This window comes from Nelumbo lutea, chromosome 4, assembly GCF_056320005.1.
Source record: "Nelumbo lutea isolate HS-2025 chromosome 4, American lotus-T2T, whole genome shotgun sequence".
NCBI lineage: Eukaryota > Viridiplantae > Streptophyta > Magnoliopsida > Proteales > Nelumbonaceae > Nelumbo > Nelumbo lutea.
The window spans coordinates 24,341,748-24,369,162 of NC_142687.1; the positions used below are offsets into that span (position 1 = coordinate 24,341,748).

Sequence of the window (27,415 nt, forward strand, 5' to 3'; positions counted from 1 at the left end):
GCATACGGAAATTACATATAAATACAACTATTGAGGCCTTTTCTTATGGGGTGCCTATGTAGTATCATTTACTCATAAATATAAACGGAGCCAAACACATACTCTAAGATCCAATACTGCTGCTACTTTTTTTTTTTTTATAATTTTACTTTTATACCCGTGTTTACATGGTTTGTTACATATTAAATAAACTCCCACGGTGTAAGAGGCCTTTGGCGGATGGTAAAATAGCATTTTCACGGTGTAATGAGGGGCCATATTCTTGACATGTCATGTCGACTGTCGAGGGATGAAGATCATTGGCCATGTGGTAGATAGATCTATCATCTTTACGACAAAAACAATTATTTTAGCATTATCTTGATGGTCGTAAATGGCCTTCCAAAAAAAATCTTGATGGTCGTAAAATGGTTCTATGTTCGGTTTTCTTCTCGACCCGATAAGAGTCCATTTCGCAGCATGACAGAATGAAGTGATTCCATTGAATTGGCAAATAAACAAGTTTTCTTTTGTCGCCATCAGCCCCATGGGCTGCCATCCATCATTTATGATCATTAACCCTTGAGCTTGGGTGAAGACATGGTTTAAAACTTGGATGGGGCCCAAAGGAAGACTTATGAGCAACACCACTTTTCATGGGCCCGGCCCATGCCTCTACCGTGGTCGAAACTTGAAAAAAAGAAGCAAAGACTAACTAACTGCCTAAGCGTGTTGTATTGAAAATTGCATTTGGATTTAAGACCAGTCAATATTTCATCATATCCATGAATCCACCTCAGCTGTGCCCGAATAGAGCTCCTTCCTTTTAAGAAATTGTCGTGTTATTTCTAGGAAGGCGGTATAATTGTATAAAGACAGACAGAATTAACTTATCTTCCATCATTATTAAACGGGTCAAATCATGATTAGGTATATATAGATTCATTGGAAAACTATGAGGTCAAGGAAGCTCCTCCTTAAACCCATTAAACTAATTATCGTAAAGGGTTGATGGTCTTTGTTATGTACTTATTGAATGAAGTTGTTGGTCTCCTACTCCCCTTCACCTAAAACCTAAAAGTGGTTGAAGTTTTAATAAAACTACAAGTGATCACCTGAAAGTCTGAGAATTTAGATGGAAGTGAAGTGACACTAACACCAAAATGTGAAGGCCAGTGAAACTCTGGGGTTCACCCTTCAAATTAACATGAAGAAACACATCAGCTCAGCTGCTACAAGTGAAAATCGAAAGAAAGATTCCTTCCATTATTAGAAGTGGGTCATGGGTTTCAAACCAAGACTGACATGAATATAAGATATTTAATGCAGTAACCCTAAAAACCAAATCTGTGGATCCTACACCTAAAAGATTGAATGTATGATACATAGATAGAGGTGATCGATTTGATCAGATCATTACCTGAAGTTGGAGCTTGAGATTATGACATTTTCTTAATTAAAACTCTACCCATATAACATTCCTAGCCCATTTGTATCATGCCCATTTATATTTGTCGACAAGGATTTCAGTGCCAACTACCCACATTAATATCAAGTTGTAACAATCTTGGAGTTAAAAAAAAATCAATAATTTAAGAAGTAAAAAGAGAAAAATAATACCTAAGACGTGGGCAAAGGCCTATAGTGTGTTGACTGAGTGTGGATGTGACGAGCCCTAAGAGATAAATACGTGTAGTTTGAGGTAGACTCGCACCTAAGAGCTAAGACTTGATATTTACATTAAAGGAAAGCTAAATAAACAAATCGGTGTGGTAGCATCTGGTCCACGTCATTTCCATTTATAAGATCGACATATAAAAGCTACTCAGTTGAGAAGACTATGAACTTGTTTTGGTAGAGTTGGATTGCAGTTTTGGTAAAGCAGGTCTGCAATCCTGTCCCTTTGTGATGTTTAGTGAATGCTTGGAAGATGAGTTCTTTTCTTGTTTGGTAATGGTGGAAGATGATGTAGGAGCCCAGTATGTTTCTACATGTTAATTCTTCCAATGTTGCAAGACCCTACTGTAACCCTTGTCTATGTATAAAGAAAATTGTGAGAACTAAGGCTACTGTTATTGGGTGAAAAGTTTGAAAAACCATTGAGTACTGGGTAGGACAGTACATGTGGACGATCCCTCACCACATGGATGGAAAGATTAGCTGTCCAGGGTCCGGAGCATGGAGAGATGAACAGATTAGTATTTAATTCAATAAAAAGAAAATGTAAATATGACATGGATCAGATGTCGTTATTTGTATCAAGACGCACAGAGCATCTTAATTAATAGAACACTTCTCTCCCTGTTTACCAAAATAAACAAAATAACTAATAAAATTTTGAAGGAGTCACAATTTAATTAGTCTATGGTCGAAGGACAGAAAAGAGATAGGTTCGGTATTGCCTGAAATCGAATAATCTCATCTCCCCCATGTGTTTCCAGACTCCAGTCCTACGGAATATAAGAGCTAAAAGTCTAAAACCCAGAGTTCCAGAATATTCTGCTTCTTATCTAAAGGAGAAACAACTGGTTAGCATTAATCAATTTTTGGTCCTCCCAAGTCCCAACTAGCATGTCTTACCATATCCTACATGACCTCAGGTTCAACGGTTTTAAGAAATGAATGAATTGAAATTCAGGTCATTTTGGTCTCACATATGGCAATTGTTTGATAATCCATCAAACGTCATCGTTATTATGGTTACCCACAATAAGCATACTTGGTTTCATAGTCTAATTGGAATCAGCACTCTAAATAAATCCAATTAGCAAGTGTGTGATGCCTGATGAGAGATTCTATACAAGTTGGGGAAAGCTATAGAGTTAATCCTTCAGATTGGGACACTGGAAAAAATGTGATACCCTCAAAGGTTTTAGTGGTATAGTACACTCTTCCATTATCACGGAGCGTTAAAACTAAAGAGTAGCCAAGGCTATTGAAAACCTTCATGATTTAAATAACTCGGGGAAAATTTAGACTATGATTTTTAAATCCAGTTGACTAATTGTGGAACGGGTCATTACTTGATGTATCAACAGGCTAATGATTCTAATCAAACTTAGGCTGCATTTGGCATTCCTTATTTTAATGACTTGTCTCCTTTTTGCAAATAAAAACTCAATGTTTATAGGGGCATTTTATCTGCAAAAAGGAGATAAATCCTTAAAATAAGGAATGCCAAATGCAGCCTTACTGTGTTGGATACAAACAAGAGTTTTTATTCTCATACCATATTCCTAATATTCTCTGCAAGCCATGGATCCTGCATTTTTCTTCTTTTCTCGGATGAAAAAAATTTTGGTATTCCTTTCTTTGATGTAAAGGATCCTCGGTGTATTTCTATATATGGCAGTCTTATTATGCATGCCTTAATGCTTCCTTGAAGCAAACTTAATCATTTGCTTACAATAAAGCTACACGAGGTAAAAATTGCACAAGCTATCTATATACAAATCTTAATGTTCGCAACCACACTTGTACATGAATCACATCTGACTGGAGTGAACACTTAGAATTTGGGGAAGATATTTAACCTCACGACAACATACTGAAGTAGACAGGTATTTAAGGGATAAATCTAAAATGAAATTCATTCCTGTTGTTGGCCGCCCAACTCATAACTGAAACCCGATGCATCTCATTTTTCCATGGGAAAGCCCCATCTGAAGAGGTGCCAACCAAGAGAGGGCGAAAGAAATAGAAATTTTGCTTCAACAAAAATAAAGCAAACCAGTCCTTGAAGAACTGACACATCTCCATTCAACTTAACTTGCACATCCTGTCTTCCGAAGGAATATAGCTAAGAACTACCTTTCATCTCGGCGGTGCTTTCTGTGAGAACCATATTTTGAAGAAACTGAACTTCCATGGTCTTTTGATTTTCTTTTCTCTTTCTTAGCTTCTCCATGTCTTCTTCTCTCAGTACCATGACGAGAAGAACTACTAGGAGAATCCCCATTTCTGTGGGTTCGGTGCCTTGAGTGTTTTTTATTTCTGTTGGTACTAGAACTCTTCCCTCGAGATGAACCTTTCTTTTCCACTTTTGATCTTGAATGATCTCGATATCTAGGGCCATCAGAAGAGTCGCTGCCTGAAGTACTGCTCCTACTCCAATGTTGCCTAGAGTGTTTCTGAACCTGTTCATCTTCTGATGATGAACTGCTATTCTGACTCCTGTGCCGGCTTGAGTGTCTTCTACTCCTTTCATCATCCGATGATTCACTGCTCTTCCAACCTTGATCCTGTCTGAAGCATGTTTTAACCCTCTTATCATCTGGGTCCATCTTTCCTAGATCAACTTTACTGGAGTTTCCGCCAGATTGGATGGTGGAATTTACTTGAGTCCCATCATTCTGTGGGTTAGCATAGTCAAGGTTGTTTCCATTGGATGAGCTTCCTGTTTTGATTTGCAGAAGGCTAATTTTTCCATATGCAGCCTCCTGCGTTCTCACAGGTTTATTCACATCATCAAGTATGGAAGAAGATTTGACATCAGCAGGTTGATGTTTAACACATCCTGTGCTTGCCCTTAAGCTTTCCTTTTGAGAAGCTGTGGTGCTGGCCTTGTTTATTGAGTCAACTGGATCAGGAGGAACCTCTAAGCCTAGCTCTTTACCCAAAGATTCCAGAAAATCACCTGCTATCAAACGGTTCAGAGTTGTATTAGCTACTTCGGTCTTCTTTTCTGGATTCTCCACTTGATTAGCACTAGAGCTCTCCCCTTCATCATCTGAATCATCGGAGAAAATAGCCTGCATAGATGTGATGTTTCATATTTATGAGTGAAGATGATTAAACAAATCCTAGCATACACCCTACATGAGCAATGTAGTGACCCCAATATGCACACAAACCATCTACCCAACCCACCATGCAAACAAATATGTCTCTAAATGTTACTGTCATGCATACATAGACATATGTATATTCACATCAACCATATAACTGTATATGGACGCATATACAAATTAATTTGCATGTATCAATATCGAACCATGTACCAACATGCATCTAAAACTGAATGTAAAATTACAAAATGTCACTAAACAGTGTGGTTCAGCCATCAACCGTATTGTAAATTACCACACTCATCTTCAACATGATCAGAATACCCATTGTCAACTTGATAAAATATGATAATGACACTAGATACAGCAGTATTGCTACAATAAAAACAACTTTTCTCATTTCTGATGATAGTCTCACAGCATGATCACCACAAGATAACAAGTTTTTCATTTCCAATCATTCCATGCATTACCATCTTAACTCTAAAACAGTTTTACTTATTTCTTTGTCAACAAAATATTGATGGCATTTTTTATCTTGTTTGCTGGGTAGAATGTGAACACTAAGGGAAGAAACACATAAAATTAATATATACATATATATTAGATGGGATACTCCACAACTACTTTCCACTAGATTTTGAAAAGCAAATAGCATTTTCCCCATTTACCAATGCTAATGTCCATATCAATATTTGGATCTTGGAATTGAGGTGCTGAAGTATTTTAAGCAAGTCAAGCCTGAGCCTGATCTGATAAAAAATCTTGACAAGCTGAGACAAAGGTTGGCACTTCAGACTTGTCAAGGACCTAAGCCTCACCCTAGAGTGACAAGCCTAAGTCTAGCTGTGCGTGGCTGAGCTAATTGACAGCCCTAGAGTGACAAGCCTAAGTCTAGCTGTGCGTGAAGAACTGGTAGGCTGAACAGTAAATGCATTGAAACTGGAAGTTTGTGCATGCTATATGTAAGTATGCACTCATGCATGCTTAAAATAGCTTACAAGAAAGTTTTGAATGATGATGTTTTCCTATTTATTTAATATTTGTTTTTCTAAGTGGAGAAAGAGCAGTATGATGCCTGTATTTAACAACAAAGGTATATAATATACAAAGTTGTATTAATTATCGGAGGATTAAACTCATGAGCCACATATGAAACTTTGGGAGAGAATAATTGACCAAAGGTTATGACATAAAACAAGTATATCAGAGAACCAATTTGGGTTTTTGCCAAGAAGATCAATCTTTCAAGCTATCTTTCTTTTGAGACGATTAATACCAAAGTTCAGAGAGAAGAGAAGAGATCTTCATATGGTGTCCATTGATCTAAAGATAGCATATGATAGAGTCTCTAGAAAAATAATACGGTGGATCTTGGAAAATAATATGGTGCAACAACCCATGTAAGAACACTTCTTGGAGAGACATCAAATTTTACAGTTATGATGGGTCTTCACCAAGGTTCAACACTTAGCCCTTATATATTTGCACAGAAGGATCATGGTGCACGTTTTTTGTTGATGACATTATTTTAATTGATAAAACTAATGAAGGATTAAATGAAAAATTAAATTTATGGACAAATACCTTAGAAGCAAGAGGTTTTAAAAAAAGTCAGACTAAAATAGAATATATGATATGCAAATTTAATCCAACTACAGTGCATTTCAAAATTTTTTCAGCACGTTACATCAAAATTTCAATCAATCACATTAAAGATGTCACATGATCAACTTACTTTCATTGGTTCACATTTCACAAGGTGTACATATCATTAAAGGCTTTTAACAACATTAAAGACATAACTGTGACGTGTTGCTTTATCATTGATCTATTCACATTTGAGTTACAGTGCAACAATTTCCATAGAATGCATCAAAGATTTTGCTGTAAATTTAATAAAAGACCAATTTCCATCCTTTTATGCATTGTCTTATTTTAAAGGGTAATTTGTCTCAAAAATTGTTGCACCCTCGCATTACATAGGCTTTGGCTGGGATGTGTGTTTTAGAAGGGGTACTAGGGATTCTGAATTTCCAAATGTGTAAAGACTCCTTCAAATCTTTTTGATTATTGGATTTGATCTCCTTCCTCTTTAGGTTCTTCTTGTGCCTATTTTTTTGAAGTCTTGTCCCATCCTTCTTTATCCCTACAGCTTTTTCTTATAGAAGAGGTTTCGTATATACCAATTCCGCCTAGAGTTTGTGTCTTTTGTTGGAAGGTCTTTTATGAGAGAATTAACACTTGTAACCTACTACAAAAAAGGAGACCTTAGTGTTGCTTATCCCCCTTTTAGTGTATATTTTGCAAAGCAAATGGTGAGACATGCTATCACTTGCTAATCTTGTCGATTTGTTACTTGTATTTGGGATTGATTTTTCTCTCTATATGGATGTGGGTGAATGAGTTCCTTCTAGCTTGTCAAACCTTTTTGCATCTACAATTTTCAGTTGGCCAAAGAAAAAGGGAAGGGTTATGTGGAAATGCACAAGGGATACAATTATTTGGACAGTATGGGAGGAAAGAAATGCTCAAATCTTCAAAGAGAAGGAAAGAATCAAAGAACATTAGAAGCAATAATTGAATGCATCACTGTTAAACATGTTCACAAGTTATTTTATGAAAGATGTCCTATGTTAAGAAAAATGAAGATGCACAACACTAGCTGAAAACCAAATTGGGCTGGCATTAAAAAGGTGTAACAAGGGGGTCCGGGGGGAAAGCCCTCAGCCGAAACTTTCTTCCCCCTTCTCTTTCCTTCCCTTCCCTTTCCTTTTCTTTTCTTTCTTTTCTCCTTTTTTCTTCTCTTTCTTTCTTTCTTTCTTTTTCTTTCCCATCCCTTTCCTTCCCTTCCCTTTTGTTCCATTTTATGAGGTGTGCATGAGGCGTATGCCTCTAGCATGCCTCATGCAAAAGGCGTATGAGGCATACGCCTCGGAGGCATCAATGCTTCTTGCATACACCTTAGGGCATTTTGGGGGCGCCTCACCTGGAGATGTGCCTCCAAGCATACAGCTTCCATGCCTTTTAAAACACTGAACCATATAGCAATGTTGAAATGCAATACTAGTCTCCAAACCCAAAATGGATCATAAGAAATTATAGATCAAATTTTTCTGCTGGGTTTGGAGTAAAATGCTAGATCTTATTGTTGTTTCTTTTTTTTTTTTTTTTTTGATCGATAACGGAAATCTTTATTAATGAATAATACTTGTGAAAATTAATTACAGAAAATGGGGAGGTAAACTATCTTAACTCCCCAACATCAAAATGGCAACAAAATACTAAAAATGTGCCCAAAATAAAGAATCCTTAGCCACCCCTTGCTTAGCTAACCCATCAGCTATTGAGTTAGCACTTCTCTTCACCTAGCTGTATTGCACCTCTAAGTCCTTACACAGCCAATTAAATTTTTTCTTCTCATTGCTGTAGCTCCACAAGCAACTGATATCTCCTTTCAGCCACCTAATCACCACCTTCGAGTCCCCCTCAATCACTAAGCATCTAATGCTTAATTCTCAGCTCTAAGAGAGTCACCCTCTGCAATTGGCCCAGAGAACATGGCAGTAATATACCCCTCCTCATTCCTGAAAACACCCCCTATCCCAGAGGGCCCTGGATTCCTTAAACTACATCCATCAAAATTCAGTTTTATGAATCCGGCGGGAGGGGGGGTCCAAATGGGAATACAGTTCCTTTTATACATAATGGCAGTAGCAACCTCTTTCCACTTTCTCAGCATGTCTGCCATAGAGAATTCAGAGAATATCTCCATTGAGTTCAGCCAATGAGCAACCCTTGAAAGTATCAAATCTGTTAGGTTTTCTGTGGTTCTTCCCTTATCTGAAAAAATTCGTGAATTTCTTTCTTCCCATATTGACCAGCACACTGCAGTCCTAATGCTTCTCCACATAATCTTCCCCCTTCTCATAGGCCAACTAAAGAAAGGAGAGAACAAGCATTGCACACTTCCGGGAGGAATGGGTTCGCTCCAAATGTCTTAAACCGGGAATGACAGCCCAAGCGGTGTAGTAGATTGGACTAATGTCTCAAAAAACGAAGCACAAGAGAAAGAGCCGGATGAAGGAGCCCAGATTCTGGTGTCTCCCTTACTAGGGTTCAAGAAAAGATTTTCAAGGATGGTTAACAAAGATGACAAACACCCCAAATCTGTATCCCTTATTTCCCTTCTCAACCCCAGATTCCACCCAAACCCAGAAGAAGAATAAGAAGGAACCAAGGAGGAAATGGGTTCATTTTTCAAATCTGACAAAGCAAGCAATGATGGAAATTGGTCTTTCGGGGGTAGGTCCCCAACCCAAATTTGCTCCTAGAATTTTATTTGATTACCGAAGTTCAAATCGTACCTGATCCAAGGGGAAAAAACTGGAAGCAGATCATGAATGGCTTTCCACAGGGATGCGGTAGTAGTCCTTGCCAAAATTCCAAGATCCCAGTCATTCTCATCCAGCCCATGTATGCTAGCCACAATCTTCGTCCACAATTTGTCCCTTTCCAACGGGAATCTCCACAACTATTTCCCCAATAATGCCATGTTCCTTTTCCTAATATTCCCAATCCCAAGCCCCCCTAGCTTATTGTTCCTATTTACCACTTCCCACCTCATCCTATGGTCTTTCTTCTCTACTCCTGGTTCCCATGAAAAAATCCCTCATTAATTTTTCTATCCTGTTTGAGACCTTTGTAGGAATCTTAAACACTAGCATGAAGTAAATAGGAAGGTTGGAAAGGGTAGACCTAATCAAGGTGATTCTCCCTCCAAGAGAAAGATAAATTTTCCTCCAAGAAGCAAGCCTTTTCTCAAATCTATCTACTACCGGGTTCCAAAAGCTTTCATTCTTGGGGTTATCTCCTAGGGGGAGGCCCAAATAAGTGATAGGCCACTCTGAGATAGCGCACCCTAACACACCTGCACAATCACTTACTTCCCTTTCCTCTAAATTCACTCCCACCACACAACTCTTATTGAAGTTCACTTTAAGATTAGACATCTGCTCAAAGAGTTGTATTGTTAGTTTTAGGTTTCTAATCCATCTTATATCCCTGCCCTCACAAAATAGGATTGTGTCATCTACAAACTACAAGTGTGTAAATGGTACTTCCCCCCTTCCGACTCTCCAACCTCTTATTAAGTCTCTAGAATCGGCTCTATGTATCAGTCTCCCCAGGACATCTGCAATCAAAGTAAAGAGAAAGGGGGAGAGCGGATCACCTTGTCTTATTCTTCTCATGGCCGGAAAGAAATCCACCGCAATTCCATTCACCAATATCGAGTAATGGCGACTCCTAATACAACTCCAGATCCATCTACACCATCTGTCTCCAAAAACCAAAACTATTCATTACCTCCACCAAGGACCAGTCAACTAGGTCATAAGCCTTCTCTAAATCTAGTTTGCATACCACTCCCTTTTTCTTGGATTTCCTAAAATTCTCTAAGCTCTCATTTGCAATCAAAATTTGATCAGTGATCTGCCTTCCCTTCACAAAAGCTCCTTGATTGGGTGTGATAATGGCTGGAAGAACTTTCTTAATTCTTAGAGACAAGACTTTTGCAATTATCTTGTACAAACTATTCACCAAATTAATCGGCCTGAAATCCCTTGGATGTGATGCCTCTTTCTTCTTAAAGACCAATGCAATGAATGTGGAGTTTAAACCCAGATTAATGATTCCCCTCCTATGGAACTCCTCAAAAACCAACACTAGGTCCTTCTTCACAATATCCCAACAATCTTGATAAAATGCCATTGTAAATCTATCTGGGCATGGAGCTTTCGTTCTATCCATTGAAAATACTGCTTCCTTTATCTCCTCTAAGTCAAAGTTTTTCTCTAACCCCACTCTGGTTTCTAAACTAAGAGTTGGCCATTCCAGCCCCTCCACCCAAATCCTCTCATTTAGAGGCCTTCCAAAAATTGATTTAAAATGGGTTGCAAAAGCCTCTGCTATTTCTGCTAGTTGGGAAAGAATAACTCCATCAACTTCTAGCTTAGAAATGATATTCTTCCTTCTTTTAGTGTTTGCCGCAGAGTGAAAAAATCTAGTGTTTCTGTCTCCCTCCTTTAACCATTTACATCTAGACTTTTGTCAGCAACTTATCTCTTCCTGTAATAAGAGATCCTCCAACTGCTTTCTAACCCTCCATCTCAATTCTCTATCTTCTTCTCCAAAAGAACCCCTTTCCTCCTTCAAGTCCAGTTCCTCAATTTGCTCCTTTAAAATCTTCTTTCTTTCCTCCACTCTTCCAAATTCCAGTCGGTTCCACTCCTTTATTTGAGATTTTAGGAATTGGATCTTTTTGTGGAATCTCGTCCCCTCCCATTCAACTGACGGATTGTGTTGTTCCCACCATTCTTTGATCTTTTCTATGAATCCTGAATGGATCAAGCACATATTCTCAAACCCAAAGGGAGCAGGTCCACCTCCTCTTAAGTCCTCCTTACACAACACTATAGGCCAATGGTTTGAAGTGAGTCTAGGAGTGTAGTAGAAGATCAAGATTGTAATCAGTCTTGAATCCTAATAGGTTTTAGGTTTACAAAACAGAAGAAAAGTGAGAGAAAGGAGAAGGAATAGAAGAGAAGCAGGAGAACACAAGGGGTTGAAAGGAGGGACAGATTCTAACAGATCTGCTGCTGCCACTCTCTTATTATTTATAGGTTATGTTCAGTACATAATGGAAAGGACACATCTGCCCTTAGTACTTACATGATAAATAAAGTAAATAAAAACTGAAATAAATAACAACTGAATTAACAAACTGATTCAAAACTGACACTACTATAACTGAAACAAATAACTACACATGCTGTCCTACAAACACAGTGGGGACCACTGCAGTGGGGCCCACATCACAGTTCTCTACACTCCCCCTCAAGTTGGGAGTAGATATCTATCATTCCCAACTTGGATAGGTCTGTCTCTAACTTCTTCCTTGGTACAGCCTTGGTGAGGATATCCGCGAGCTGCATATTAGATGTGATGTACGGAAGACACTTCTTGTGATGTGACCCTCTCTCGCACAAAATGTCGATAAACTTCGATATGTTTAGTTCTGTCATGCTGCACTGGGTTGTGGGCTATATTAATAGCTGCCTGATTATCACAATACAACATTAAGGGCTTTTCATAGTCAATACCCAACTCTTCAAGTAGTGATCTCAGCCATAAGATTTCAGCCACTCCGTTAGCCATTGACTTGTATTCCGCTTCAGCACTGCAGCGGGAAACAACACTCTGCTTCTTACTCCTCCAAGAGAAAGTTACCTCCCACAAGGGCACAATATCCAGAGGTAGACCTTCTATCATCAACACTCTCAGTCCAATCGGCATCTGTATAGACTTCCACCCTCACGTGATTATTGTTCTTGAGCAGTATACCTCTACCCGGGCATCTCTTCAAGTATGCTAATATTCTCTCTGCCGCAAGAAGATGAGAAGTTCTAGGGGAGTGCATGCACTGGCTAACAACACTAACTGCATAGCTGATATTTGGCCGAGTGAGGCAAAGATATAGGAGCTTTCCAACCAACCGTTGGAACATAACTATCTTCAAGAGGCTCCCCGCCCTCTGCACTAATCTTGTGATTTTGTTCGATGGGTGTATCAACCGGCTTAACACCCAACTTTCTAGTTTCCGCCAACAGATCTAGAACATATTTTCTTTGAGAGATAAAAATCCCCTGCTTGGATCTAGCAACCTCAATACCCAAAAAATACCGTAGTGCACCAAGATCTTTCACTTCAAACTCTTGATGAAGGAGCTGTTTGAGGGACTCAATCTCATGGCTGTCATTTCCTGTCACCACAATATCATCAACATATGCTGCAAGTAGTGTCAGAGAGGACTCCACCCTCTTGATGAATAGTGTATGATCTGACTGGACCTGTACATAGCTAAACTTTCCAAGGGCTAATCTGAACCTATCAAACCAGGCTCTAGGTGACTGCTTCAAACCATATAATGCCTTGTTCAGTCGGCAAACCTTCTTACCTGTCTCTGTATCATAGAATCCAGGAGGCAACTACATGTAGACCTCTTCCTGTAAGTCTCCATTCAGAAATGCATTTTTGACATCCATCTGAAACAAGGGCCAAGAATGATTTGCTGCAAGGGATAATAGAACTCGGATGGTGGTCATCTTGGCTACTGGGGCAAAGGTCTCCAAGTAGTCTATACCATAAGTCTGAGTGAACCCCTTTGCAACCAGCCGGGCTTTGTACCTTTCAATAGAGCCATCAACATTATGCTTCACAGTGAACACCCATCTGCATCCCACCGGTTTCTTTCCTTTTGGTGGGTCAACCAGTACCCAAGTATTATTCTTCAACAGGGCATCCATTTCGACTTGCATTGCATCTTTCCATTCTAGAACTGATAAGGCTTCTTGCACTGTTCTTGGGATAGGGACATCAGCAATGAAAGTGAGATAGGACTGGTAAGATGGAGATAGACGATCATAGGATAAGAACTGTGAGATGATGTGAGCTATAGAAGTGGTGCAATGTCATTTCCCTTTGCAAATGGCAATAGGGAGATCAAGGTCATCCATAAGAGGCGAAGTGGCAACAGTGGGAGGTGTCTCAGTAGGCTCTGGATCTGGAGCCGCAGAAGGAACTAGAGCTGGTCGGAACTGCCGATGACTAGGATCAACCTACCTGCATCGCCTGTGATAGACTCTCAACTTCGACTCCCTCTGACCACCCTCACCACTACAACCTTCATTACCTAGTGGAATAGGTAAAGGAACAACCCCACCCAAAACAGCCCCACTTCCACTCTCACTGCTCTCCCCCTGAGGAAAGAAACTCAAAACAGCCCCTCTCATTGCTCTCCCCCTGAGGAGAAACCCTATGATAATAGGGTGTCTCCTCAAAGAAGGTGACATCCATGGAGACAAACCTTTTCCCTAAAACCGAATCATAGTGGTAATAACCCTTTTGAGTTTGTGCATAACCGAGGAAAATGCATTTAGAGGCCTTAGGTTCAAACTTGGAATGATGAGGTTCGAGAAGCTGAACGAAACAGGTACAACCAAAGGTTTTAAGGGGAACAATGAACAACTCCTCGTCTGGGTATAGAAGGGAAAAAGGGGTTTTCATATCAAGAACCCGGGAAGGAACTCGATTAATGAGATAAACTGCCGTGAGGATAGCATCACCCCAGAAGCGAATAGGTACATTGGAGGTAAACATAATGCTTCTAGCCACCTCCAAGATATGCCTATTCTTCCTTTCGGCAATGCCGTTTTGCTTGGTACCTGAGGGGTTTGTGCAAGGCTGGTAGGGTGGCATGGAGAATTATTCCAATAGCAGTGTTCTAGGCAGTGTGGAGTGAAAGAAATGCTAGAACATTTGAAGCAAGGCAGAGTTCAAAAGAGGAGGTTCTCAAAAAGGTGTTGGGCATGGTGTTTTCATGGTTGGCAAATCACTCTTTGTTTAGAAGTAGACATACTCATACTTCTTTTGATTGGGATTTTCTTTTGTAAAGCTATATAAAGATAATAGCATATGTAATTGGGCATTAGTATAGGGTTCATATCAATGTTTTAAAAGGCGTGGGAGGCATTTCTCCAAGCGAGGCGCTCTCAAAATGCCCTGAGGTGTATACTAGAGGCACTGACACCTCTGAGGCATACGCCTCTTGCGCTTTTTTCATGAGGTGTGCTAAAGGCGTATGCCTCATGCAAATCTGATATAAAAAGACAAGAAAAAGAAAATTAAAAAAAAAGGAAAGGAAAGGAAAAGAAATGGAAGAAAAAAAGAGAAAATGAAAGAAAAGGAAAGGGAAGGGAAGGGAAGAAAAGATAAGAGGAAAGAAAGTGGTTTTCCCCCTGCCCCTTCGGTTGGGGGGCTTCATCCCCCAAACCCCCTGCCCCCTTTTCAATGCAGCCCAATTTGTATTTTTTTTTTTGAGTTAGGGGCCCCTTTCAACTAATGTTATGCATCTTTATTCTTCTTAATATAAAATATTTTTATTAAAAATAAAGAAAAAATGAGATCCCCCCTTCCTCTTCATCCTCCTCCTAACCCCCTCCTCTTAAGGAGGCTTTGTGTTCGGGAGGCTTATGCCTCTTGCATTCTGAACTATACCTCACGCCTCTTGGTAGTGGAACGCCTCGCGTCACGCCTCTGCGTTTTAAAACATTGGTTCATATATCCTTGTACAGATCCTCATTGTACAGGGGCTGGCTTTGTACTTTTTTGAATATATATTAATGAAATACTAGAAAAAAAAAAGAAAAAAATGCAGGTGCAACTAAAAAGGAAGAAAGACCGAATCAACATGCTGATATATGTCTGGCAGACCAACCCTTAAAATCAATGGTATTGGTTATATTGGATAAGAAACAAATGTATACCTTATACAGGTCAACTGGCCTCTCAATATTTTCCTTATTTGAGTCAACCACAGTTTCCATGCTGGTTATTTCAAACTTTTTGTCTTCAGGCTCTAATTGAGATAAGGGCAATGCATCTCTATTTGTAGTTGCAGTGTCTTCAGCTTTTGTGGTTTTGACAGAATCCGAAGTAAATATGAGAGTATCCATCCTGCTCCTAGGTCTTGGGACTGGTGGTGGCTGCAAATGGTGACAAAAAACATGTTTTAGTTTGTTTTATATAGGACAATCATATCAATAAGCCAAACAAGCACATATAAATGATAGCATTAATAGTGTCTATCATAATTGAGAAAATTGCAATTTCATATATGTTCAAGGAATGCTCATTGATACATGAAAAAATAATATACATATCAATGTTCTAACCCCCCCGTCTAGTTGTTTAGAACACTGATACTAGACAATCCAATCCAGTTGGACTGGCATCTGATCTAGGTTAATTGTTCAGATAAGGTTAGTTAGGAATTTCAAATTTGAAAATAAAAGATTCACTCCATACACAGTTATGATCATTTGGTCAAAATTTGATGCATATCCAGGTCACAGATTACACAAACAGTTCAGAAATTCACAGCCCTATTAATGGCAATGATAGGGGCCAGGCCTGACCTAATATTAAAACATCAAACTAGAGAAGAAACAGTGGGTGCTTCTCTTGGATCTGGTTAGTAAATATCTACTTGCACATTTGATGTGAATGAACAAAATGGTATTTACGAGGAAACAACAAAACAATATTTAGATTATGGATAATCAAAATACAAGTCAATGTGTTGACACTAAAGTACCTTTCCCATGTATGGATCAATAATATCAAACCGCTTGCAAAGAATAGGTGAAGGTCGCCACTGAAACTCTTCACGCTTGGGGTACATCTTCTTTGTAATCAGCTCTTCAGCTTGAGGGGATTTAACTTGCTGAATGCACAGATATTAGTGAATAACATGAAAGAAAATACGAAAATTTAAATACTTGCATATAATACAACAATACAGGGTCCTTTTACTGACCTCCAGACCACCAGATGTAAATTGCAATTTTGTAGCTGTTGACAACTCTAGAAACTGCTGACTAGAGGAAAGATTTGTTCCCTTGCTATGCCCCCCTTTCTCAATTGCTTCAACAGCAGCCTCAAAGTCCAATCTCTCACGAGCACGCTCAGCTTCAGACATGGTACTAGAACCTCCAGAATCAGTAGAGCGAAGCCCTCCTTGATACTTCTCCTTGAGAAACAGCTCAAATCTTTCTTGTTTTGCAGGATCATCTATGAAGGGCTTTGCAGCTTCTAGGAACTCATTCTGTAATTAAATATAGAATATATGCAAATTTCATCAAAAAGAAAGCTGGAACTTGTCCAGAAACTAACAATTTGGAATATATAGTAGTTGGAACTGGACAGAAAATGGACAGGATGCTCACAAGTGATGCAGGTTTAGTAAATGTATCTGAAAGATTAATTTTGAGATGAAGGAAATCGGCAGAAGTGACAGATGAATCAGAATCCCTCAAACTCCTCTCCAGAGGCTTTTCTCCAAGAATTTTACCACGGCTCTCTGCTGTCAACTTCTTCTCAGTTGGTAGTGGCTTCAAATTCATCTGCTGCTTTTTCTGATCATTACGCTTCTGCTGCTCCTCCCACAGTTTTCGAGCATAATAGTCATGCCCTTTTCCTCCAGTAAGGAAACAAAATAATGGATTTGACTTGTTCTTCTCTTTTGACAGATCTTCGAATAATTTACCACAGCGAGCAACCAGAGTTGCAAATCCCTCAATCAAAACTTTCATATTATTGTCCTCTGGAGGAGGAACTTCCAGAGGAGGAGGTTCAGCAAATTTGTTTTCTACTTCAAGAGGTGAAGCAAATTTATGATGAGGTTTAGAATCATTTGGAATAACTGGAGGATCAAATCTGGAGAACAGTTTTTGCAAATTAATCATAAGAGAACCTCGAGAAATATATCATAAGAGATAAAATAGACGGTTTTTAAATTTTTACACACAAAAGCATCTGCCCCCCCCCCAATCTCCCACATAAATAATTTTTTTTTCTAATTTCCGGTCAATTGGAAACATTTGAATTACTAGAATGCATTTCTAAGTACTTCAATATAACTAAGCATTAGTTGTTATATATGGAGAATGCAAAATAGCTTGCACCATAGCCAAACTAGAGGACAGACCTACTGTTAATTACCTTTCCAACTGATAGTCAGACTTTGATGCAACTTTAAAACCAGGAAGAATACCCTCTTCATTTTTGCCCATTATTTGCTTATGATCCCTGTTCATTTTTGATGGCTCTTCAACTTCTTCGACATAAGTTTCTTCAAAGCCATATCCTGAAGAACAACTTGTCTTAAGAGGGGAAATACAAGACCATCAAATGAAATTAGGAAAGAAAAAACAATTTCTGTAGTTTCTCAGAAATATCATGTTAGTAATTGCCAGTACCACCCCCCCAACAAATAATTAGATGGCTGTGGCCCCTTTGGTGAAGCCTCTACAAACGATGAGATAACCATTTCTGTCATCCCTAAGTATGGAACATCATGAGAACCACCCTCTACCTTGGACTTGGAGGAAAGAAACTCAGTAAATGCCACAAGATGGAAAAGGGTTTTGGGAGAGGTCCATCTATTAAAACTCAGGTACAGTATAGTAGTTCCTGACAAATGAAACATTGCTAACCAGATAGAAGAATAGAAGACTTTATGAAAATTTGAAAATTAATTCATATCATGGTAGTACTCACCTGAAGCATAGATATCTTCATCTTCAACATCAAGCTCTTCAAGAGCTCCAATTCCAAAACCAGGAGCAACTTTTCCTGCTGATGAATTCAAGTAAATGAATTAATCAACTCCAGAGCTTCAAAGACAATTTCATTCTCATCCAAATTCAATCAAAGGCAAAAGAGGAACATAATAGGTCTTGACAGTTCTAGGGAAAGAGGCACATATGTCATTGACAATAAATTGAGAGGTCTTACACCTAGATGCAAAAAGACTTTCACTCATTGAAATATCTCTTCCAGATACACGCTGTCTTTTCTTTTCTGAAAAGAAAAAGGGGGAAATATTATGATGCAGATACAGTAACATTTCCTGAAGGACATTGTAATTTGCATGCAAATATGTACAAGTTACTAAAAGGAATCATTTTACCTCTGAATTCAGGAGCATGTTTGAAAGGATCATAACCTAAACCATGCAAGTCCTGCTTTGGATGGAGTACATAAACCTGAAGCAAAATAAAAAAGAAAGACAAGAAACAAAAAGAAATAAGATAGCATCTTCTTTTCTTGGTTCATGGTTGTAAGTTGTAACCTGTATTAACTTTAGAATATAGTTATATAGAAAGATGTCAACAAGGATGAAGGACCACAGTCATTCTCAATACAATTATAGAAAAAGGAAAAAAAATGAAGGTTCAGTTAGAAATGTAGGAAAGTAATAAAATTAAGGGTAAAAAGGCTTAAACATACCCTCATTTTTAAGAAATTGACTTAAACATACCCTAAGTTTTATAAATGGACTTAAAGATACCTTCACCCCATTATGTTAGAAGGATTTAAGAAAAAGGTGTGTTTACCCTTCATAAAGTGTCATCTTCCACCTCAAGAATTCGTTCTTCTTCAGTTTTCACAAATGTTTGTCACTCTAATTGGGATTTTCCCCATTACAGAGTAGTCAAAAGTCAAGATTACTTATAAAGGAATCCCATTTACCACAAATTATTGTTATCTCAATGTTTATATAATTATATAGATGATCCTCCTTGAGGCTGCAAATCAAGTCGTCGAGAAAATTGAGCTTTCTGTAAATTGTTATATTTGTATAGTCCAGACTGAAAAGATATTCTGTCTATTGGTCCAAATAAACAAGGTGCAATATTGCAGCAAAACCAAAGCAAAGATCTGCAAGAGGGGAAGATGCGCTGTCAATTTCGCTGTTAGCTAGGGGGAACGGGGGAAGTTCAAGAAGATGTGGGTGGCAAGATGGAAAAGAAGAAGAACAAAGGGCTCTGGTGATGCATCGAATATCTTGAGCTGACAAAGTGGAGAGACAAGAGAAACAAAACCAGGAGGCCTCAGGTAGCATCTCCAACTAGGTGATAGCAAACCTCGGGGATATCAGCAAGTTTCTAGGGGTTTCAATGGAGGGGCAAGAAGAGCAGATATTGGCACTATTTGAAGCAATTGAAAAAAGGAATGCATGGGAAGGAGTGCATGGAGTGAAAACTCTTTTCATTCATCCCAATGAATTTTTCAATTCTCTCTTGGAACGTGCAGGGTTTAGGAGACCCCAACAAGAGAGCGGGAGTAAAAAAGTTAATTGATAGCAGGAAGTCGGGTATTATTTTGCTACAAGAAACGAAAAAATCAACCTGGAACAGATGCTAGATGGAAGAGGTGTGGTCTGTGAGAATATGCGAGTGGATCACTCTCCTGTCTACAGGGGTGTCGGGAGGCATACTAGTGACATGGGACAAGAATCTTTTCAACAAAATGGATTTTTGGTCAGGTATGTTCCCAATTTCAATTCTGTTAAAAAACGTTGTTGACGATGCCCAGTGGATTTTAACAACTATGTATGGCCCAGTGTTGTCAAACCTATAGAGGGAGTTTATGGAGGAGTTGGACAGAATTCCAGCAAGATGGAATGCTCCTTGGTGCCCAGCTGGGGATTTCAATATTGTGCGTTTTAGTCATGAGAAAAATGGGCAGCAGAGAAGAATGAGGGAAATGGAAGGTTTTGATGATTTTGTAAGCAAGTGGAGACTGATGGATCTGCCACTCTAAGGAGCCAAGTACATAGAGCAGCCTGAGGGGAAATCCGTTCCTTTCAAAGTTGGACAGATTTCTTATCGACAGGAGGTGGGATGATTTGTTTTGTGAGATCAATCAACTAGCTTTGTCGAGGCCAACATTGGATCACAGACCAATTTTACTAGAAATAGGGTCAACTTAGAGGAAGGGAAGCCCGTTTAGATTGGAGCTGATGCTGTTTGAAATTCCTGGCTTTCAAGAAAAATTGGAACAGTGGTAAGCTGAGGCAGAATTTGAAGGAAAACCGGATTTTGTGCCATGGCCAAAGCTAAGATTCCTTAAACAGAGAATTAAGGAGTGGTGCAAAACAGAACTGGGGTGTATCTCCTTAAGAAAAAAGAAATGGCTGGAAAAGCTTAAACATCTGGAGATGAATGAGGAAGCTGGTGGCCTTTCAGGGGAGGAACTTGTGCAAAGGGCCATAGCCAAAGAGGAATTTTGCAGGTTGTCCCGCATGAAAGAAATTGCATGGAGACAAAGATCGAGAGTTCAATGGTTAAGAGAGGGAGATAATAACACAGCATTCTTCCACAAAGTGGCGGACACTAGAAGAAGACTGAATACCATTAACCAGATTAACATAAGGGAGAACCATTACAAAGGAGACAAGGAAGTTGCAGAGGCGGTTGTCAATTTCTACAAAGAACTTTTTCAGCAAAAGAAATAGAGAGACCCAGTCTGGATGGATTGGATTTTCCCCAGATTTCTGAACATTGAGGCTACGGCACTAGAAGCACCTTTTTTTTTATCAATAACAACAGATTTCATTAAATAAAATAAGGTTACAAAAAAAGGGGAGCTAAAGAATCTTAACTCCCCAGGGAAAGGATAAATCCCAAGCTGAAATAGAACAAAACAATTACAACTGAGCCCAGAACCCAGAAATCCAATTCACTCCTTGCCTAGCCAGACCATCAGCAAACGAGTTTGCACTTCTCTTAACCCAATTACACTGAACTTCCATATTCTTGGACAGCCATTTGAATTTCCTCTTCTCATTACTGTAACTCTAGAGCTTAGAATTGTCTTCTTTCAATCAGTTCACTACCACCACAGAATCTCCCTCTACAATCAGCTTCTTGACCTTTAGTTCTTTAGCCCTTTGTACCCCTTCCAAGGCTGCTAACACCTCAGCCCTCAACGAATCCCCCACTCCAATTGAACTAGAGAACATAGCTGTTATAATACCATTCTCATCTTGTAAAACCCCCCCAATACCCGAAAGCCCTGGATTCCCCATGCTACTACCATCAAAATTTAATTTGATAAATCCAGGAGGAGGAGGACTCCATGTAGTATTCAGGGTCTTCTTAGCCGAGACTGAACTTGCAATTTCTTTCCATTTCCTTAACATATCATCTGTTGAAAAATCTGTGAACTCATCCGTTGTCTTCAACCAGTGTATTACCCTTATATGGATCACTTCCAACATATTTTCCAACCCTCTCCTTTTCTAAGAAAATCCTTGAATTCCTTTCTTCCCATATTGTCCAGCAAACAGCAGCTCTCACACACCTCCACATGATCCTTGATCTTTTTGTTGGGTAGTTAACAGAGGAAGAGGTAAGCAAGCTTTGCACATTCATTGGGGGAATCCACCTGCACCCAAACAAAGAAGCAAACCATTCCCAAATATTTTTTACCAAAACACATGATATTAGTAAGTGGTAACCGGACTCACCATCAACTCTACAGAGAATACACCAGTGTGGAGATAAACAACTATTGGGTCTTTTTCTTTGAAGTAAGTCACGTGTTAATTTTTTCCAAAAAAGCTTCCCAACCCTCGAAGGTATAGGTTGACACCACACATCCTTGACAGGGAATGACAAGCCAATAGGGCTTTCCAGATGCAACAGGGCTTTAAAGAAGGAGGCACAAGTAAAGGATCCAGAAGGAGACAAGGTCTAGATCCTACTATCCGTTTTTGTCGGCTCCAAGAAAACCCCATCAAGAATGGATAGGAGATTAGAGGTACAATTCAGTTCTGTGTCCCTGAGGGCTCTTCTCAATCCCAAGTTCCACCCAAACCCAGAATTTGAATTTGAGGGAACAAGGAAAGTGGCAATTGGTTCATTTTTGAAGGTGGAGTTTGCAAAAAGGGCTGGAAATTGGTCTTTCAACGGAAGATCCCCAATCCACACATGTTCCCAAAACTTAATTGAGTTACCCAAGTGCAAGTCATACCTGATCCAAGGAGAGAATAGAGGCCAAATAGCATGGATTGATTTCCATGGTGATGCTCTTGTTGCCATAGCCATAACCCTAGAGTCCCATCCATTCTCTGCAAGCCCGTGAATACTACCAATTATCTTAGCCCACAACTTTTCCTTTTCCAATGAGAATCTCCACAACCATTTCCCTAGTAGAGCCATGTTCCTCTTCCTAATATTCCCAATCCCTGAGCCTCCCTCCTACTTACTTCTACAAACCACCTCCCACCTAACTCTATGGTCCTTTTTCTCCTCCCCAGGCTCCCACAAGAAATCTCTCATCAACTTTTCCAACTTGTCAGCCACCCCTGCAGGCACCTTAAAAACTGAAAGGTAATAAACGGGCAGGTTAGCAATCTCACCATGAATAGATTTGGCCACTCCATCCCCTCAATCCACACCCTATTACCTAAAGGCTTCCTATAGATAGATTAAAATGGTTTGCAAAGGCCCTAGCAATCTCACCATGAATAGAAATGATTGTCCCCTCCACTTCCAAGCTTGAGATGAGATTTTTTCTTCTTCTCCCACTTGCCATAGCATGAAAAAATTTGGTATTCCTATCCCCCTCCTTTAACCATTTACACCTTGACTTTTGCTTCCAACTAATTTCCTCCTTGAGCAATTCATCCTCCAATTGTTTTCGCAATTTCCACCTTTGTTCTTTGTCCTCCCTTCCTTCACATCCAGATCTTCCAGTTGTGCAATCACAGCTTGCTTCCTTTCTTCTAGCCTCCCAAATTCAAGCTTATTCCATTCCTTAATTTTGCCCTTCAAAAATTGTAACTTCTACGAACCTCATCCCATACCATTCTACTGAGGGGTCACTTTCTAACCACCACTCCTTGATTTTATTAATGAAACCTGGGTGGTGTAACCACATATTTTCAAATCTGAACGGGGCAGGCCCTATATTTCCCAATTCTTCATCTCCAATCATAATAGGCCAATGATCTGAGGTTACCCTAGGAAGTGTCCTCGAGGTCAAATTACCCCAATGTTCCTCCCAATCTACTGAGAGGAGAAATCTATCCAGCCTAGAACAAATGGGATTAACTTGTAGATTGGACCATGAAGTTACTATGCACCATAGGAATCTCTTTAAGTTCAAACATCTCCACAAACTAGTTAAACTTCCTCATGCTTGTAGTCACCCTCTAGCTAGGATTATTTGTTTCTTCTGAAAACTTGACTATATTAGAATCACCTCCTATGCACCAAGGTCCTTCCCACAAACCCCTTATATCCCCCAATTCTTCCCACAGAACCCTCCTCTCTCTATAATCATTAGGCCCGTAACATTTGTTAAAACCCACTCAAATCCATTCTCCACCTGCCTAAACTTCAAAGATACTGAAAATTGGCCTATCAACTCTTCCAATCCTATGCAGACCTCATTCTTCCAAAGTGTAATTATACCCCCTGTAGACCCCCAAGAAGGAGCAGTAACCCAACTGATACCCCTAGCTCCCCAAATACTCCTGGCCCATCTAGCATCAAATTCTGCTCTCTTAGACTCCTGTAACATAACTATATATGGTTTTATCTTTTTAATCACCTCTTTAATTACTGCTCTTTTCCTAGCACTTCCCAACCCTCTAACAATGCAACTAACAATTTTCATTCTGCTCTCTTGTTTTCCTCCACCAAACCCAATAGGTTATCACTTAACCCCCTTCCTTCTTTCCCCTTTGACACCCAAAAGCTTGTCCCCCCCCCCCGCATCCCTTATCAGTCTTTCGGCCTCACTCAGTTTCCTCTTCCTCACCTTACCTTCCTCCTTTTGCAAGAAAATCTTCAGATCATTTGGGTTTTTCAAGCTACACCCCAGGTTCCTCACAAAAGCTGCTATGGAATCCTCACTATTCCCCTCCCCCACACTTAACTTATTGGGACTTCCTTTCCTACGTATTCCCTCACCACTTCCTACACCCTTGTTCTCATTTTCTACACCTAGCCCATCTGCCATCTCCTTCTGTAAGTTATTTTCCTCAAATTCATCCACTAGCCTCTTTAACATTTCCCAGATTCTTATATTTCTCTCTATTGCCTCCTCCCTTTCACCTTTTTCAATGTCATCTCCACTTCTACCGCTTTCTTTTCTTCCTTCTTCAACACGGGCTCCGTCCTCTGGAATGGGAAGGGAATATAGCACAACAGACAGAGAGCAGTCATTAGTAACAAAAATCGAAGTGACACAAATACCTGAGTTTTGCTGGTTCTGGGGGGAACTGCAATGACTGGTAACAATGTATGTTATTCCCTGTTTTGGAGTGTGAATGTTATCTATTTCCTCAGCTTGATTCTGAATGGACAGCCGGAGTCCACACCCTGTTGTTTACCCCTTACTGACATACTTCTATTTTGTTGCTAGGAAGCATTAGAAACTTCCTTACATATAGACTGCCTTGGAATCTGGTTTGGCAATGGTTCTTCTGGTTGAGAGCAAAGGTTTCCATCCCCAAAGATTTATCTGTGCTCAGTTGCGTCAGCCTCCTCTTCTCTATCAGGTCGAGTCGTTACACCATTAATAATGTCGTTTTCTACTTCTTCTGTAAAAAATTGTTCCAGGTCTAGATTGGCTACAATCTCTTCCACCTACAACTCCCTTTCCGCTACACTACCAAGACTAGAGGAAACTTATAGTCATCTTCCCCTTCAACCTCCTCCAAATTGCAAGCTACCCAACCTTCATTCACTAAGTCCCTCTCCGCCACATTTTCTCGTGCATACCTAGGGTTTGGGCAGTCTGAATAAGAGTGACCATCAAAGTCCGAAGCCACGTCTGTGCGAGGTACCCATTGTAGGAAACCCCTTGAACCCCGTTCAGTCCTTCGTGACGGTCCAACCCGAACTATCTTTGTTGGAGAAGAAGATAGACAGAAGCTGCTGTCTATAGTCGCGAGTTGCTTCCCCTGACCCACGTGATCAATTAAAACATCACGTGGGTCGGTCTTCACACCACTGGTTAAACCGCATCTACCCCCGGTCGGTTCAGAGCAGGCGGTTCTCATATTATAATTACTCGACCCACTCCCCCTCTTGGCCACATCAGCTTAGGAAACCCGACCCTCTTTTGTTCCTAATAATTCAAAATTTGTTGAATTTTTTTTCCTTTAATTAGCTTACTTGTGCCTTGGTTTTCCTTGGCCGACTTTACAGCTTCCCCAAATAAATCTCCTTGCTCGCCAATAACTCTCACCACCGATTGCATGCCACGTGTATACCAGCCTGCCACCTTGGCATCTTCAACCTTTGTTCTTCTTCCCCAAAGAGTCGCTTCCACTTCCGAAATCAGAGGAAACCGCATCCATCAGCTAACACATCAACTGATCTGGGCAGCAACTCCGGTTTCACCCCTGCAATTTTTACCTCAGCAGCGTATAAATCCTGAAAGTTAAACTCCTCCATGGCTCCTCCCAACAACTTCACTATTTTATCCAGGTTCGACACATTCCATAGATGAAACGGAAGACCTAACAACTTGAGTATGAAACTTCCAGGGTTGAGTTCCATTTCATTACAGAGTGGCTTCCAATTCTGAAGCTGGAGCAGACCCTCTTCAGAATCCAACGTAGTGAGATCTCACTGCTCATCACCTACGTCAAGGATTGCCTTCCTTTCAGAAAAGGGCTTCAATGCAACATTGGATTGAGTCCCTACGTTGCACACCACTGTATCCAACACTTCTCTCCAATCCTTCACTTCCTTGTTAGCTGTTACCACCATTCTCCTCACCCAGGTATTCTTCTCCGCCTCCATCAAAAGCCTTTTCACCCCTATCGAACTAGCAAAAGCTTCTCCGCAATTGGAAGGACTCTGCTTTGTGTTTCCTTGCTCCTCATCATCTGTCACCTTCTTGGATCGAAAGTTTGTGCTCTTTGGGCTCCTTTGTACTCACGTCTTGTGTCTCGTTTAGATAACCTTGTAATTTATCTGCAACAGCCAGCCACCCCTGTGCCTCCTTCCCTTCCGAAAAACAAACCATCTGTCTCCTATTGTCAAAAAATTCTATGACAGCAATGAACCATCCTCTCTCATTTCTTCTCAGCTCAACTACAAATCTTTTCCTGTGCACTCCTATGGAGTTCCTCCAGCCTTCTTTTCTGATAGAGTAAGTCACTCCATCAATAAAGCCTTTCAACCACAACACCACTTCGTCTATTAGGAGAACTGTCGCCCTCTTTTCTTCTCTGATTTTCAGTAGGTTCCTGCCTCCAGCCCTTCCAAGATCGAACAAGAATCTCTTCGACTCAACTTTCAGCTCCTTTTTCCACCGGTTTACCTTCTAGAACCCTCCCGCGCTTCGAGTTCTCTCCATCTTTTGCAGTAGTCTGAACGGCTCTTGGTTTCTTCCTCGCCCTAGAAGCACCTTTTGCTAAAGGGAAAATTTGGCAGGCTATAAATGATTTAGTTGAAGACAAGACTCCGGGGCCAAATGGTTTCCAAATTGAATTTTACAAGAAATGCTAGCCTTTCCTTAAACAAGAGGTGCTAGTAATGTTTTCAGAATTTCAGTCATCAGCTGAAGTGGTGGGTGCAATAAAGGCCACCTTAGTGACCCACACTCCAAAGAAAAATGGAATAGAGGACCTGAAAGATTACAGGCCGATAAGCTTGGTAAGCAGCATCTACAAGTTGATCGCAAAAGTAATAGCCAACAGATTGAGGTACACCCTAACTCCATTAATATCTCCCTCTCAATACGCCTTTGTGGATGGAAGGCAGATCCTACATGGGGCTCCAATCGCAAAACGAATGTATAGATGCAAGAATTAAATCTGGTATTCCAGTAGTTGTCTGCACGCTGAATTTAGAGAAGGCATACACAACCATGTCCATTGAGACTTCGTGCAGTATATTTTGAGAAGAATGGGTTATGGTTTAAAATGGAGATCTTGGATCAGAAGCTGTATGGAAGCGGCTAAAATCCCAATTATGGTGAATGGTCGACCTAGAGGTTTCTTCTCAGTGAAGAGAGGACTGCGTCAAGGGGACCCCTTGTCCTCCTTTCTTTTTATCATGATAGTGGAAGCCCCAAGTAGAATGGTGGAAAGGGCAGAGTCATGGGGTCATTTGGAGGGATTCACAGTCTCAGAGTAGTAGTCCAATCACACTCTTACAATTTGCAGATGACTCCTTAATATTCTCGAGGGCCAGCTGTAGAGATTTGCTATTCCT

General features: G+C 40.1%; 1 protein-coding gene across 5 annotated transcripts in view; it reads right to left on the reverse strand.

Annotated features, from left to right (window-relative positions):
- Window positions 1-3,408: 3,408 nt before the first annotated feature.
- The window catches only part of TGH (SWAP (Suppressor-of-White-APricot)/surp domain-containing protein), a 68,741-nt gene continuing 44,734 nt past the window's right edge, over window positions 3,409-27,415 (reverse strand). For all 5 annotated transcript variants that reach the window (XM_088985745.1, XM_088985746.1, XM_088985750.1 and 2 more), the window contains 9 exons: window positions 18,358-18,433; window positions 18,183-18,248; window positions 17,946-18,023; window positions 17,388-17,532; window positions 16,613-17,102; window positions 16,204-16,491; window positions 15,982-16,110; window positions 15,152-15,370; window positions 3,409-4,730 (listed from right to left, as the gene is read on the reverse strand). In XM_088985745.1, coding sequence (XP_088841871.1) covers window positions 3,786-4,730; window positions 15,152-15,370; window positions 15,982-16,110; window positions 16,204-16,491; window positions 16,613-17,102; window positions 17,388-17,532; window positions 17,946-18,023; window positions 18,183-18,248; window positions 18,358-18,433 — 2,436 coding nt within the window. In that variant the 3' untranslated portion in view covers window positions 3,409-3,785. The remainder of the gene's footprint in view (window positions 4,731-15,151; window positions 15,371-15,981; window positions 16,111-16,203; window positions 16,492-16,612; window positions 17,103-17,387; window positions 17,533-17,945; window positions 18,024-18,182; window positions 18,249-18,357; window positions 18,434-27,415) is intronic.